Source organism: Pan troglodytes, chromosome 12 (assembly GCF_028858775.2).
Source record: "Pan troglodytes isolate AG18354 chromosome 12, NHGRI_mPanTro3-v2.0_pri, whole genome shotgun sequence".
Lineage (NCBI taxonomy): Eukaryota > Metazoa > Chordata > Mammalia > Primates > Hominidae > Pan > Pan troglodytes.
In genome coordinates this window covers 10,677,851-10,692,950 of record NC_072410.2, presented here as the reverse complement: position 1 = coordinate 10,692,950, position 15,100 = coordinate 10,677,851, and the positions used below count along the sequence as shown (strand labels likewise).

Below are 15,100 nucleotides of genomic sequence, written 5' to 3'. Positions count from 1 at the left end.
GGCAGGAGCAATCACTTGTGCCTGGGAGTTCTAGACCAGCCTGGCCTGAGACTTCATCTCTACAAAAAAAGCAACAATGACAAAAAAAATTAGCCAAGTATAGTGGCACACCCCTGTAGTCCCAGCTACTTGGGAGGCTGAGGTGGGAGGATTGCTTGAACCCAAGAGGTCGAGGCTGCAGTGAGCCAAGATTGTGCCACTGCACTCCAGCCTGGGTGACAGAGCAGGACCCTGTCTCTATTTTATAAATTAAAAAAGGCTGGGTGTGGTGGCTCACACCCATAATCCCAACACTTTGGCTCAGCAGATTGCTTGAACCCAGGAATTCAAGTCCAATCTGGGCAACATGGGGAAACCCCAGCTCTACAAAAAAAATTAGCCTGGTGTGGTGGCACATGCCTGTAGTTCCAGCTACTCAGGAGGCTGAGGTGGGAGAATCTCCTGAGCCTGGAAGGTCCAGGCAGTGAGCCAAGATTGTGCCACCACACTCCAGCCTGGGCGACAGAATGAGACCCTGTCTCAAAAAAAAAAAAAAAAGGGGGGGGGGGCATAAGAAAAAAACAATTTAATGGAAAAGATAGGCTTTGCTTCAGGAAGCTGGTTGAGCAGAATAAGGAAAAAGTCGATTCTACTGACTGACGTTTCCCCCTGCTGTTAAGAATCCCAACCACACACTTTCACACACTATTCCAGGTTCTGGCTACTGAATGATCCCAGAGCTGAGGTCTATTGTCATCTCTCCACTTCTATCTTTAGCAGCACTAAAAACATTTCCAAAAAAAATGTTTTTTTAGCTTTTTAACTGTAGATTAACCACTAAGAAATTGACATTGGAACAGTCCACAGAGCTTATTCAAATTTCACCCATTTTACATGCACTCATTTGTATTGCATGTGATATATAGTTCTATTTCATTTTATCACCTGTGTAGATGGATGAAAACAGCAACATAAGCAAGATACAGAGCTGTTCCGTCATCACAAAGCTCTGCCATACTATCCTTTTAGAGCCATCTCTACCTCTGTCCCCCATTTCTAACCCCTGGAAACCACTAATCTGTTCTTCATAGTTTTCTTATTTCAAGAATCTTATGTAAGTGGGATCATGAAGTATAACCTTTGAGAATGGCCTTTTCACTCCATTCCCTTGAGATACATCCAGGTAGTTGCATGTATCAATAGTTAATTCCTTTTTATTGCTACACAGTACTCCATAGTATGAATATACTATGTACATAGCATATATATTTATAGTTTAACCATTCACCTTGAACATTTTGGTTGTTTCCAGTTTGGGGGCATTAACAATAAAGCTGATCTGAACAATCAGGTATAATAGTCCCCCTTTATCCTTGAAGATTATATCCCAAGACTCCCAGTGAGTGTCTGAAACCATGGATAGTATATACACTATCCATATGTGCTATATGTACTATATGTCCTCTATATATTTTTTCTATACATATATACCTTTGATGTTTAATTAAGCACTGTAAGAAACTGACAGCAATAAATAGAACAATTATACTGTAATTAAATGAATGTGGCCTCAAAATGTACTGTTCTCACATATTTTCAGACTGTGGGTAACTGAAACTGCATAAAGCAAAACTGGCTGGGTGCGGTGGTGCACACCTGTAATCCCAGGACTTCGGCAGGCTGAGGTGTGCAGATCACTTGAGGTCAGGAGTTTGAGACCAGCCTGGCCATCATGGGGAAACCCCGTCTCTATTAAAAATACAAAAATTAGCTGGGTGTGATGGCACACGCCTGTAATCCCAGCTACTCAGGAGGCTGAGACAGGAGAATCACTTGAACCCAGGAGGCAGAGGTTGCAGTGAGCCAAGATCACGCCACTGCACAGCAACCTGGGCAACAGAGCAAGACTAGAGTCTCAAAAAAAAAAAAAAAAAAAAAAAAAAAAAAAGGAAAGCAAAATTGCAGATAAGGAGGACTACTATACAGGTTATTGTGTAAACATAAGTTTCATTTCCTGGGACAAGTGTTCAAGACTGGGATTGCTAGGTCATATGGTAGTTGCATATTTCATTTAATAAACTGCCAAACTTTTCAGAGTGGCTGTGCCATTTTACATTCCTACCAGCAATGTATAAGTGATTCATTTCTTGGCATTCTGACCAACCAGCATTTGGTGATGTCACTTTTTTTTTTAAGGCTAGTCAAGTGAAGCAGTGGGAGTGGAAAAAGAACAAATAAATCTGTAAGTGGTTGTGATCAATTTGTTGCAAACACCATTGCACTTGGACCAGCCCACTATTTCTTATTTTAGCCATTCTGATAGATGTATAGTGATGTCTCATTGTGGCTTTAATTTGCATTTCTCTAATGGCTGAAAATGTTGAACATCTCTTCATGTGTTTATTTGCCATCTGTATATCTTCAGTGAAATGTCTGCTGTTCATTTTTTAATTGGATTGTTTGTCTTCTTACTGTTGAATTTCAAGACTTCATTATATATTCCAGATATAAAGCCTTTGTCATACAAGTGCTTTGCAAATATTTTCTCCCAGTTCATAGTTTGTCTTTTCATCCTCTTCACAGGTATTTTGCAGAGAAACAAATTTAAATTTTGATGAAGCCCAATTGACAGGTTTTTGGTGTTGTGTCTAAGAACTCTTCACCTAGCCCAAAGATTTTCTCATATGTTATTTTCTAAAGGTTTTATAGTTTTATGCTTTATATTTAAATCTATGATCCATTTTCCACTTAAGAGTTCATTTTTGTACAAAGTGTAAGGTTTAGATCAAGATTTTTGTTTTTTTTTTTTTTTTTTTGCCAATAGATATCCAATTGCTCCAGGACTGCTACTTGAAAACGATCCTTTCTCTATTGAATTACTTTTGCACTTCTGTCAAAAATCAGATGGCCATAGGCCAGGTGCAGTGGCTCACGCCTGTAATCCCTGCACTTTGAGAAGCTGAAGTGGGATGATTGCTTGAGCCCAGGAGTTTGAGACCAGCCTGGGCAACACAGCCAGACCCCATCTCTACTAAAAAAATTAGCCAGGCATGGTGGTGTGCACCTGTAGTCCCAGCTCCCCAGGAGGCTGAGGTGGGAGTATCGTCTAAGCCTGGGAGTCGAGGCTGCAGTGAGCCGTGATCACGCCACTGCACTCCAGCTGGAGTGACAGGGTTTAAATCAGATGGCCATACTTGTGCGGGGCTAATTTATTTTGTATTATTTCATTTTTATCTCCTTTGTTGGCTTATTAACCCTACCTCCATTTTCATTTTTCGTTGTTTCTCTTAAAATTTCTAGTGTACATCTTTAGACTTGTCACACTTTTATGTAATATTCTACCACTTCACAGGTAGTAGAACAACTTAGCAACAGCACACACTTTCCTGTCTCTTGGCCTTTGTGCTATTTTGTCATGAGTTATATTTACTATATCTGGAGATCTTGATTTCATATACCAGATTTCCATTTTCCTTCGAACTGAGGGCTTGCTTCAGTGTTTCTGAGCTTACTTAGGTGAGACCAGAGCAGCCATTAGGGCTAATTTTGCCTCACTAGAGAGGCAGTATCTTTGAGTAGTTTAGCCAGTGCACAGTGATGGTCTCCACTATGGCTCCAGGGACTGCTCTGCCTGCACCTTCCTGGTGGTTTCCTTGGTTTCCAGGAGTGTGTTCACAGGCATGCTGTGCGCTACACGTGCAGGAAACCCTTTGCAGGCCTGGGCCGCGCTACTCTCTGGTACCCTGCCTTACAAACTAGCTGCCTTGGCCTCTCCAAATTCTCAACTTTGTCCCAACTCAGGGACACCCCTGGGCTATGTAGCCTAGAAACTAACTCTCCAGACATAAGTCGGGCCACTAGGGTCACTTCATTTGTCTCCTTTCTCTTGGGGACCACTGTGCTACAATGCTGGTTTCCAATGTCTGAACTCTGTTGTCTCCTATTTTGTCCAGATTTTTTAGTTGTTGATGTTTGAAGGATAAATCTACTACCTATGACATCACCACACCCGGGTAACTTTTGTACTTTTTGTAGAGACAGAATTTCGCCATGTTGCCCAGGCTGATCTCAAACTCCTGGGCTCAAGCAGTCTGGCCACCTCAGTTTCCCAAAGTGCTGAGATTTATAGGCATGAGCCACTGTACTTGGCCTATGTTTCTAACGCAGAAGCCACCACCGTATGCCACACCTGTGACTCTTTCCCATATTTGTTGTAGTAAAAGGGACTGCAGGCCAGGCGCTGTGGCTCATACCTGTAATCTCGGCACTTTGGGAGGCCGACATGGGCGGATCACGAGGTCAGGACTTCGAGACCAGCCTGGCCAATATGATGGAACCCCGTCTCTACTAAAAATACAAAAATTAGCCTGGCGTGGTGGTGCGCACCTGTAGTCCCAGCTATTTGGGAGGCTGAGGCAGAAGAATCGCTTGAACCCGGGAGGTGGAGGTTGCAGTAAGCCGAGATTGTGCCACTGCATTCCAGCCTGGGTGACAAAGCGAGATGCTGTCTCAAAAAATAAATAAATAAAAATAAATAAATAAAAGAGGCTGCAGTACATGACACACTGGCAGCACCAACTCCTGCCTGGTGGATGACATCTATCTTTAGACTTCCCCACTCCATGGTTGCCGGGGGTCCATCACCATTGTTGACACTTCTTCAGGTTATGATGTTATCATCAGTCCCAGTGCTATCAGTCAACTCTACAATCCTAGGTAGTCCTTGAATCTACAGTTGACCCTTAAACAATGCAGTAGAAAATCCACATATAACTTTTGACTCCCCCAAAACTTAATAGCCTACTGTCGATCTGAAGTCTTACTGATGACATAAATAGTAGATTAACACATATTTTGTAGGTTATATGCATTATATACTGTATTCTTGCAATAGTAAAGTAGAGAGAAGAAACTGTTATTAAGGAAATCGTAAGGAAGATAAAATATACTATTCATTAAGTGGAAGTGGATTATCATAAAGGCCTTCATCCTTGTCCTCTTCACATTGAGTAGGCTGAGGAGAGGAAGGGGGTTGGTCTTGCTGTCTCAGAGTGACAGCGGCAGAAGAAAATCTGAGTATAAGTGGACCCGTACAGTTTAAATCCATGTTCAAGGCTCAACTGTAAACTGTTTGATTTAATGGGCAACCCACGCACCCAAGTGGTTATAAGTGGTACTACAAAATGTATTATATAAATACCGTAGAATTTTTTTTTTTTTTTTTTGAGACAGAGTCATGCTCTGTCACCCAGGCTGGAGTGCAGTGGTGTGGTCTCGGCTCACTACAACCTCCGCAGCAATTCTCGTGCCTCAACCTCCTGAGTAGCTCCAGGACTACAGGTGCCTGCCACCATCCCTGGCTAATTTTTTGTATTTTTTGTAGAGACAGGGTTTCACCATGTTAGCCAGGCTGGTCTCGAACTCCTGACCTCAAGCGATTCGCCCACCTCGACCTCCCAAAGTGCTGGGATTACAGGCGTGAGCCACTGCACCCAGCTGAACACAATCTTTACCTTCCATGTACTGATTTATGTCTTTGTCTGTAACTCCTGTCCACCTAAAATGTACAAAACCAAACTGTAATTCTACTGTCTCAGGCACACTTTCTCAGGACCTCTTGAGCCTGTGTTCCCCAGGCCATGGTCACTCATATTGGCTCAAAATAAATCTCTTTAAAACATTTCAGTTTGGTTTTTCTGTTAACAGGTGGTTAATTTTTCCTAGTTCTTTAATGAGATCCCTAGAAACCGGGTTTAAGACAATTGATTTTTTTTTTTTTTTTTTGCTTTCTCGGTCAGATAAGAAAATTTCAGAAACTCCCTCCCTGTGCACCTGTGGGCATTCCCACTCCCACACACCAACAAGACAAGGTTAGACAGATCTTCTGAGGCAGCTTCTAAGGCCTTTCAGCATGTCAAAATGCATCTTTGGGGTATCCGTTTCTGAGTACCAACAAGGGAACGGAATGGGTTAAGATTTCATTCTCTCAGTAGAGGAAAATCTAGGGATTCATTCTACATTTGAAGCCAAAAACAGTTATCTGACTCCTTCCAGAGCCTTTAAATGTTGATCCCTTCCCCTCTTCTCCCATCAAACATACACTTGGAAGTTTAAGAAGAATGGAGGGATCTCAAGGTGTAAAGTTTTCTTTCTGTGCGATGACCAGTGCTGGTCCTCAGATGTCAACTGCCAACCAGGGTAGCTCATGGTTACAACCTCCCGTACAGCTCTCACTTATCCAGAACTACTGAGGCTCCAAGCTCAGTATCAAACTGTTCACTTGCACTATGTCCTCTATGATGTCACTGTCATCATTTTACAGACACACTGCGACTCCAAGTGGTCGTTACTAGTTCACAATCAAGTAGCTCTCGTTCATCTTCTCGTTCATCTTCAACTCTATGATTAACTGCAAAATGTTCTGCTCATTTTGACTAGAGTCTTGAAAGATCTGCAAACTAAACGGCAGGACTGATGCTCAGTTCTCTGACCAGGGGATATCCAGTCTCTTATGTGGGGAAACTCACGCCCAGGTCTAACCTCACACTTTTAAGACAGATGAGAAGGAAGGGGGAAATGTTGCTACATTAGGAGGAATTAATTACAAAGAGAGGAAGTAACTAGCTTGATAGTCTCATGGAGTCAGGATTAAACGCCATGTCTGTCCTGGCGTACGCTAAGGGATGGGGAAACGTCTGGGTCCCAGGCTGGGTAAATGGCAGGCACAAGCCGAATTAGTTCGGCTCTTGGTTTGACTCCCTCTTCCCTCCTGTTCCAAGCGCTCGCATGAACCAGGGTGCCAGGGGGATTATCAGCGTCTGCGCAAGGCCGATGGTGGCAGCGCGGCGTCAGGAATCAGGCCCCCTATCCCTGAGCCCAACAGCCTACCGCCACAGCACCCAACGAAAATGGGAACGACATGTTGAGACGCTGCAGCAACAGCAGGCGCTTCCCACCAGCTACAGTCGGAGATTTGGAGCGCTTGTGTCTGAGGCTCAATCCCGTCAGGTGCCGCGCAACTCAGCGGCGCATTCTCTTTGGACCCGAGGCACCACCATACTTTCCATTGCTTACTTCCGTTAAACCCCGAGCGCTGCCATGGCAAGCCGGAAATAGGGATAAAGCAATTTAGCCAGAAGAGGGCGGAAGTGGCTACTCAGGGCGCCGCCATGACGAGCCGGGCCGGAAGAAGACGTAGGGCGCCGCCGTGACAGATTAGTCCTAAAGGGAACGGGGTTGTTAGTTCAATTGGCTACCGGAAAAAACCAGGCTGGGCTGGGCGCCGCCATGACAACCGATACCGGAAAAGGCGGGTCGTTCCCCCCGGACAGCCCTACGCCGGCAAAGGTCTCGAGATGTGAGTAGTGAGAGCGCCTACCCCATACGTGCTGCCGCTCCCCTTCTTTTACCCAGTGATCTAGACCTAGTCTAGGACCTCTGGAATTAGGACCAGCCTCCCTCCTTCTTGGAGATCTGACCCTCAGGATTCAGCGCCTTCCCTCACGAGCTCCAACCCTACGCATGCCCAAGCCCCGCCCTCTAAGCGTTTAGGCCTCGCCCCCTCTCGCGCTGCTTAGGACTTCGGTCCAGTCACTCTTCACCCAATCTCTGCCCCCAGTTCCCCAGGTCCGGCCTTCACACTGAAATCCTAAGATGGCAGACTTCTTTAGGGACCTCTATGACTCCTACACCCATCCTCAGAGCTCCAGGTTCCTCCCCCTTGATCACCAAACTTTACCTTTTGAACCTTCCAGATCTGCCTAGGATCCCAGTCCTCACCTATAGGGTCCATAGACTTGTTCCTAGACCACTCTGACCTTGCCCAGGATTCCCAGAGCACCAACCTCATCCAGGGCTTCCAGACCTCACGCCCCTGGGAGCTTGAGTCCCGCACCAGGGCCTTAGGTTTCATCTTGAAGACTCTTTGGCTAAGACACTCTTCCCCAGGACCTGAGACCCCACCTCTTGGAGCTCTAAACCTCACTTTTAGAACCCCCAAACCCATTAAGGGCTCTCAAGCTCTCCCTGGAATTCTAGATCTTTCTTCTAAGGCCCCAAGTCTTCTGTGCATGATCCCCAGGCCTACTGGGGGATGCCTGGATTTCAAGGCCTGTCTTCTAGGACCCTGAAGGCCTACCTTACATTAATCAGACTTTGTTTTAGAACCTCCACTCTCTCCCCAGAAGCTCCCCTCCTGCTTTACAAGCCCCAGGGCTGGGCCTCACATCTACACTTCTTTGGCACCATCTCAGGATCCTTCAGATTCCCACATCTGCCCTGAACTCCTAGTCCTACTTCAGACCCAGACCAGAACTCCCTTTCTTTGCCGAGCACCATAGCTTATGCCTGTAATCCTAGCACTTTGGGAGGTCTAAGCAGGGGGATCGCTTGAGCCCAGGGATTCAATACCAGCCTGGGCAACATAGCAAGACCCTGTCTCTACAAAACATAAAAAATTAGCTGGGCATGGTGGCTCATGCCTGTGGTCCCAGCTACTTAGGAGGTTGAGGCAGGAAGATCACTTGAATCCAGGAGTTGGTGGCTACAGTGAGCTATGATCGTGCCACTGCACTCCAGCCTGGGCCACAGTGAGACCCTGTCTCTAAAAAATAAAAAAAATAAAAAGAATTCCCTTGCTTGCCTACTGCCTGGAATGATCCTCAGCCCATCCTGTCCCACAGGCAGGCGGCCCTAGAGGTCACCGCTCGCTACTGTGGCCGGGAGCTGGAGCAGTATGGCCAGTGTGTGGCGGCCAAGCCAGAATCCTGGCAGCGGGACTGTCACTACCTTAAGATGAGCATTGCCCAGTGCACATCCTCCCAGTGAGTGTGGGCAAGTATGAGACAGTGTGGGGGGTGGGCAGTGGGGTGGGAATCTCCCAGGGGCTGAACTGCCCTACCCCCACAGCCCAATCATCCGCCAGATCCGCCAGGCCTGTGCTCAGCCTTTTGAGGCCTTCGAGGAGTGTCTTCGACAGAACGAGGCAGCTGTGGGCAACTGTGCAGAGCATATGCGCCGCTTCCTGCAGTGCGCTGAGCAGGTGCAGCCGCCACGCTCACCTGCAACTGTGGAGGTAAGAGGGGCTCACCTCAGTTCATCTCTTTTCTCCATAACATCCCCTTCATCCTTCTGGTTGTTCAGGGTAAAGACTTTGGAGTCATCCTCAGCCCCACCCCACCACCACACGGGCCTTTGCCATGCATCCAGAATCCAGAACATCATCACTTCCTGCCCCATATAGCCCCTGCTTTAATCCACCACCACCCTCACCCTCCACCTCCAGGATACCTGCCCCAGCCTTCTCCCTGGTCTCCCTTCCTCCCTCTTTTCTTGCCTCCATAAAGCGGCCTGGGTGAGCATGTAAGGACTGAAATCTGGTCTCATCACACCTATGCTTAAAGCTCTCCAGTGGCTTTGTGTCACATTGAGAACAAAAGTCTGGGTCCTTGCTGGGTTCTCTGTGTTCTTCCCTAGGCTGACTTCATCTGCCTCCTGCCTCACCCTCTCTCTTCTTTCTCACTACTCCTCATCTGCAACTGCTGGGCTGGGGTGGCCAAAAAAAGGTCACTCTTTTAAATGTATCTAATATGTAAACCAGATATACAGTATATCTGTGATATGTAAGTTTCATGGTTGGGCAATTAGAACAAAAGTCTAAAATGACTCCTTGAGGAGAGGCAGTAACGGAAACAGGTTGAAAAATGCTCTTTTAGATGTTTACTACCCTCCTCACTGGACTGTGAGCTCCAAAGGTGAAAGTCACATCTTTCCCCAGCCCCTGTGAGTACCCTCTCCTGGGGCCCTCTCTCTGCCCCTGCAGCCCTGTCTTCTCTCTTGGGCCACCTGGCCATCCTTCTCCTGGGCCCCATGCTCCATCTTGACTTTCCAGTCATTCTTGGTGATCATCCTAGACTGATCTCAGAGGAAATCTGACCATGTTCTGCTTCTACTTACAAACCTTTCCATGGTTCTCGATTCCACCAGCCTAGGTCTTAATGCCAGCACAGCCCACAGGGCCCTGTGGGATGCAGTCCCTGCGGCCCGTGGTCCCGCCTCTCCTCTCTTTCCCCCTTAAGCTCTGTGTCCCAGCCCCAGTGAACATGCAGTTACTCAAGTGCACGTCTCCGCTGCTTTTGTCCAGCTGTTTCCCTCTGCTGGGACTGCCCTTCCTCATCCATCTCCTGGCTAATTCCTATTCCAGCTTAGACGGCACGTCTCTCAGAAAACCTCCCTGATGTCCCACCCACTTCCCGCCCCTGTCTTCAAGTTCCCAAGGTCCCTGAGCCCTTCCATCAAGGCTCACATCCTATGCCTGTGTCAAGGGAGCTCTTGGCTGAAGATTGGGGTGATGCCCTTCTTACCAGGCCCTATAGGCATTAATTGTTTCTGTAAGGCAAGGATAAGTGAATAGTTCAGACCCCTAGGGCAGAAACTACGACCCCTGAGAGCCGGAAGGAACTTAATTCTCCTCAGGAAACGTTACCTAACAATCACATACTGTTCTCAGTCAGCTGCTGGGGACATTTCTGTCTTTCAAGTTTTTTGGGCATCTGAACAGTAAAGATCCCATCCTCCTATCTTAGAGCCATTTGCTGCTTCCCTCCCTGGACCAGCAACCAGCCTCTCTCTGGTCTCCTTGTGGCCACCCCTGCCCTGACAGTCTTCTCTTCCCTGGCAGCCAAAGAAGCTTTTAAAAATAGGAATTAGGGCCGGGTGCGGTGGCACATGCCTGTAATCCCAGCACTTGGGGAGGCCGAGGTGGGTGGATCACCTGAGGTCAGGAGTTTGAGACCAGCCTGGCCAACATGGTGAAACGCCATCTCTACTAAAAATACAAATATTAGCCAGGTGTGGTGGCAGGTACCTGTAATCCCAGCTACTTGGGAGGCTGAGGCAGGAGAATTGCTTGAACCCAGGAGGCAGAGGTTGCAGTGAGCCAAGATTGCACCATTGCACTCTAGCCTGGGCGATAGAGCGAGACTCTGTCTTCCAAAAAAAAAAAAGGGAATTAGGTCACATCTCTCCCCTTTAAAACCTTCTTGTGGCGGCTTTCCAGTGCACTCAGAGTAACTACAATCAGCTCCTCCTCATCATCCCCTCCTTCCTGGGGATGGCATCCCAGTTACAGTTTTTCCTTCCTAGCTAGGGGCAGTGAGATTTGGGTGTCCCACGTTGTCTGGTCTACACAATAGCGAACACAAACATTCTCATCTCCTGCAGCATGGCATACAGACTTTACAGAATGTCCTGTGTTTTTGTGGCTGACAATCAAAGTGGTACATGTCCCTCCCATTCTGCACACACCTCTGCTCTTTACCCTGATTAAATTTTCTTCATCGAATTTCTTGAATGTTGACATATTTATTGTCCGTCTCTCCCTGCTTGAGTCAGAGAGTTTTGCCTGCTGGGTACACGGCAGGTGCTCAGTAAATACAGCAGAATGGCGCGTTCCCTGCCTCCCATGACACTTCACCACAGCTGACTTTTTCACATGGCTCAGGGCCAAGGTCATTGCCCGACACCCTTCTCCCTCCAGACTGTGGGCTCTGCAGGGTCTCCCTCTGTGGTGTCTACATAGGCTCCCCAGGCTGGGCACAGAGGAGGTGCTATTAGATGTTGATGTACTTTCTCCACAGGCACAGCCACTTCCTGCCTCCTGAGGACTCCTCTGACGGCAGGAAAACTGGACATGAATGACTGCCCCCCCGCCCCTCCCCTGCAGAGTGGCCAGATGGAGTCCTGAGCCCTGGACATGGGCCTGGCTTTCCTGGATATCAGGACTTCCAATAAATAAAGACTCTGTATACTGGGCTTTGATTCCTGCCATCCGTACCTGAGAGGGTCCTAGGAGAGCTGGCTGGGCAGAGTCATCTGTTCCCCAGCTTCACCGGGTGTGCCAAGGAAGTGCCTGGGAAGAGCAGGACTCTGCAGCTGTGCCCCAGGGTTGAGACTACCCTGCCTCCCTTGTGAACTCTGCCACACAGCCATTTCCTGACTTCTGCTGCATGTGCCTGGGGTAAAGACCCTCACTCCCTTCCACTCTAGCATTCCCCAAATTGTTATTTTTTTTTAATATATATATATTTTATTTTATTTTTATTTTTATTTTTTTTTGAGATAGAGTCTTGCTGTCACCCAGGTTGGAGTGCAGTGGCATGATCTCGGCTCACTGTAGGCTCCGCCCCCTGGGGTTCATGCCATTCTCCTGCCTCAGCCTCCCTAGTAGCTGGGACTACAGGCGCCCGCCACCTCGCCCGGCTAATTTTTTTTTTTTTTTTTAGTAGAGACAGGGTTTCACCGTGTTAGCCAGGATGGTCTCGATCTCCTGACCTCGTGATCTGCCCACCTCGGCCTCCCAAATTGCTGGGATTACAGGAGTGAGCCACCGCGCCAAGCCTATATATATATTTTAAAGACAACGTCTTGCTCTGTTGCCCAGGCTGGAGTACAGTGGTGCTATGATAGCTTACTGCAGCCTCAAACTCCTGGGCTCCAGTGATCCTCTGCCTCAGCCTCCACAGTAGCTAGCACTACCGTAAGCACTTGACACAGTGCCTGGCTGCATTCTCCAAATCTGCTTTCAGTTTTCTGGAGGCTTGGGGGGTGATAAATAATATGCGTCTTTCCCTGCTGAATTCAGAATCAACTGGGCAACAGAGGCATTAGGCAATGGAGATGAAAATACTGGCTTTATTATTGAAAACAACCACATGGAAGGATGTATGGCTTAGAAGGCTATGTACTGGATTTCTTTTCTTTCTTTCTTCTTTTTTTTTTTTTCGAGACGGAGTTTCACTCTTGTTGCCCAGGCTGGAGTGCAATGGCGTGATCTCGGCTCACTGCAACCTCTGCCTCCCGAGTTCAAGCAATTCTCCTGCCTCAGCCTCCTGAGTAGCTGGGATTACAGATATCCGCCACCATGCTTGGCTAATTTTTGTATTTCTAGTAGAGACGGGGTTTCACCATGTTGGTCAGGCTGGTCTGTAACTCCTGACCTCAGGTGATCTGCCCACCTCAGCCTCCCAAAGTGCTGGGATTATAGGCGTGAGCCACCGCTTCTGGTCTATGCACTGGATTTCTGTTCTTAGTTTCCAGTTTTCTAGAAGCCAACTCAGAATTTGAGTGCAGATGGTAATTTGAATTTGATTCCAGAAACACTGATAGAGGAATGGAGAAGGGAGACAATAGAGAGGAAGGCAGCCAATCAAAGGTGCATTATCAAGCGAGTTACCACTCTGGGCAACTGGGACTCAGTCCCACTGGGGACCTGTGGGGGACTTTATAGAACATAACCCAGTTACCCTATCAAGGAGCAAGGGAATTGTGTTATCTACCAACTTCCCATCTGTCATTAAGGGGTATTTTCATGGGCATTGACTGGTACTTCTGGGCTGCCCTTTATAGGCCAAGTTCACTTCTGCCATCAGAAGAGGGCCGTAAGCAGAGTATAATGGGATCAAGTGAGCAGCCTTAAACCTGCGGAAGAGATGCTGAGTGGATCTGGGCAGGTACCAACAGTGGCTGCTATGGCTTCTTCATGCTTCTTAGGAATACAGGCTCCTGCTGTTTGATACAGGCTCCCCAGTAGGGACTGGTCCTAAAGAATAGAAAGCAGACAGGCATGTATGCAATAGAGGAGGAGACCCCAGAGTGCTGAGCTGAGCATGCCCATGGCCTGCACCCACATTCACCATTCAGACGAGGCCCTCCTCCCTGGAGGTGATCCCAAACCTCTGGAAATTGGAGTAACTGGCCATTTGATACCCAAGGGTTATGCTCAGCTTGGAAGAATGAGCCTGGCCTATGGGAGTCTCTCCTAGGGATTAATCTCCAAGACAAAGGAAGTTGTTCATTGGTTTAGGAGCCGGGTAGAAATCCTGTAAGTTCAGGGTTGCAAGATTTTATACCATTTGTCTGAGCTAGGAGGAAACCCAGGTAGTGGAGAGAGAATTGTGATCAGTTCCTGTAACCTGCCACAATCCCTGGTGGACTGAAGAAAGGGTGGCGAATGCGGGAATAAAAGACAAGAGACAAAAGAGTATATTTGGAAGAAGGGGTCAGGGGGCACCTTGCCTCTAGTGGACAAGGGCCCTGAGCTTTACACAGCTTTCTGTATTTATTAGGCAAAAGAGATAGCAAGAAGGCGGGTAGAAGAAGAGGTCAGCTTGTCCAGAGTAGGCGTGCAAGACTGCATTCCCTAGATGTCCCAGTAGATAACCTCAAGGAGCTCGGCGCCAGGAAGCGACTGCCCTCATCAAACCTTCTGGGGCAGGCACAGAAGTGAGTTTGTCCACATTCTGTATTAATGGTAAACAGTTTGCTGTTTGATCATATAGCCTCAGTGGAATGCTGAGTTGGTCATATCCCACAGGCCTTTGGCTCCCTGCAAGTTCCTGTCCATGAAAGGGTCTGGATCCTGGTGGCTTTTTGTTTCCATCTCTAGTTTCCATGGGCTGTGGTGGATGTTTTCAGCCCACTCCACTTGCTTGAGTAAGCTTGAGTGGGGTTCTATGCCATGCAACTAAAAGAAGTGTGATTAAAACAGACAAAACGGAGATCCAGACTACACTTTAGAACATCTCTATGTGTCCTGTCTTACAATAGGCTAGACTAGCTTCTTTATATGATGGTCTCAGGGGTCCAAGAGAGTGAAAATGGAAACTTCAGACATCACTTTTACCACATTCTATTGGTCAAAGCAGTCATGAGCCCAGCTGAGATTAAAGAGATGGGGAGACTTTACTTCTTGATAGCATTTGGCTGCAAAAAAATTGTGCCTATATTTAAATTACTGCAACAACTTCATAGTGTCTCTTCTTGTGTCAGTTTTGATATTTGAAGGTGGGGGTCTTTGGGAGGTAATTAAGATTAGACAAGGTCATCAGGGTGGGGCCACCATGATGGGACTGGTGGTTTTATAAGAAAAGGAAAAAAGACCTGAACTGGTCTGCTCTTGCCCTTTGACCATGTGACGCTCTCTGCCATGTTATGATGGGGCACAAAGGCCCTCACCAGATGCAGGCACCGTGCTCTTGGACTTCCCACTCTCCAGAACTATAAGGAATAATTTTCTTTTTATTAAATTACCCTGTCTATTGTATTCTGTTATAGCAACAGAAAA

General features: G+C 47.4%; 1 protein-coding gene across 11 annotated transcripts in view; it reads left to right on the top strand.

The window, feature by feature from the left end:
* The first annotated feature begins 5,769 nt into the window (after positions 1 to 5,769).
* CHCHD5 (coiled-coil-helix-coiled-coil-helix domain containing 5) overlaps positions 5,770 to 15,100 on the top strand; it is a 32,239-nt gene continuing 22,908 nt past the window's right edge. For 2 of the 11 annotated variants that reach the window (XR_010149241.1, XM_063789412.1), the window contains exons 1-3: positions 7,138 to 7,336; positions 8,661 to 8,801; positions 8,887 to 9,052. Coding sequence is in view for 9 of the 11 variants with exons in the window: in XM_063789412.1 (XP_063645482.1) it covers positions 7,335 to 7,336; positions 8,661 to 8,801; positions 8,887 to 9,052 (309 nt within the window). In the remaining 2 variants the exon portion in view is untranslated. Of the gene's footprint in view, positions 7,337 to 7,536; positions 7,689 to 8,660; positions 8,802 to 8,886; positions 9,236 to 11,615; positions 11,791 to 15,100 lie in introns of those variants that run through there. The other 9 variants (XM_063789410.1, XM_063789411.1, XM_003309193.6 and 6 more) reach the window with 8 other exon arrangements.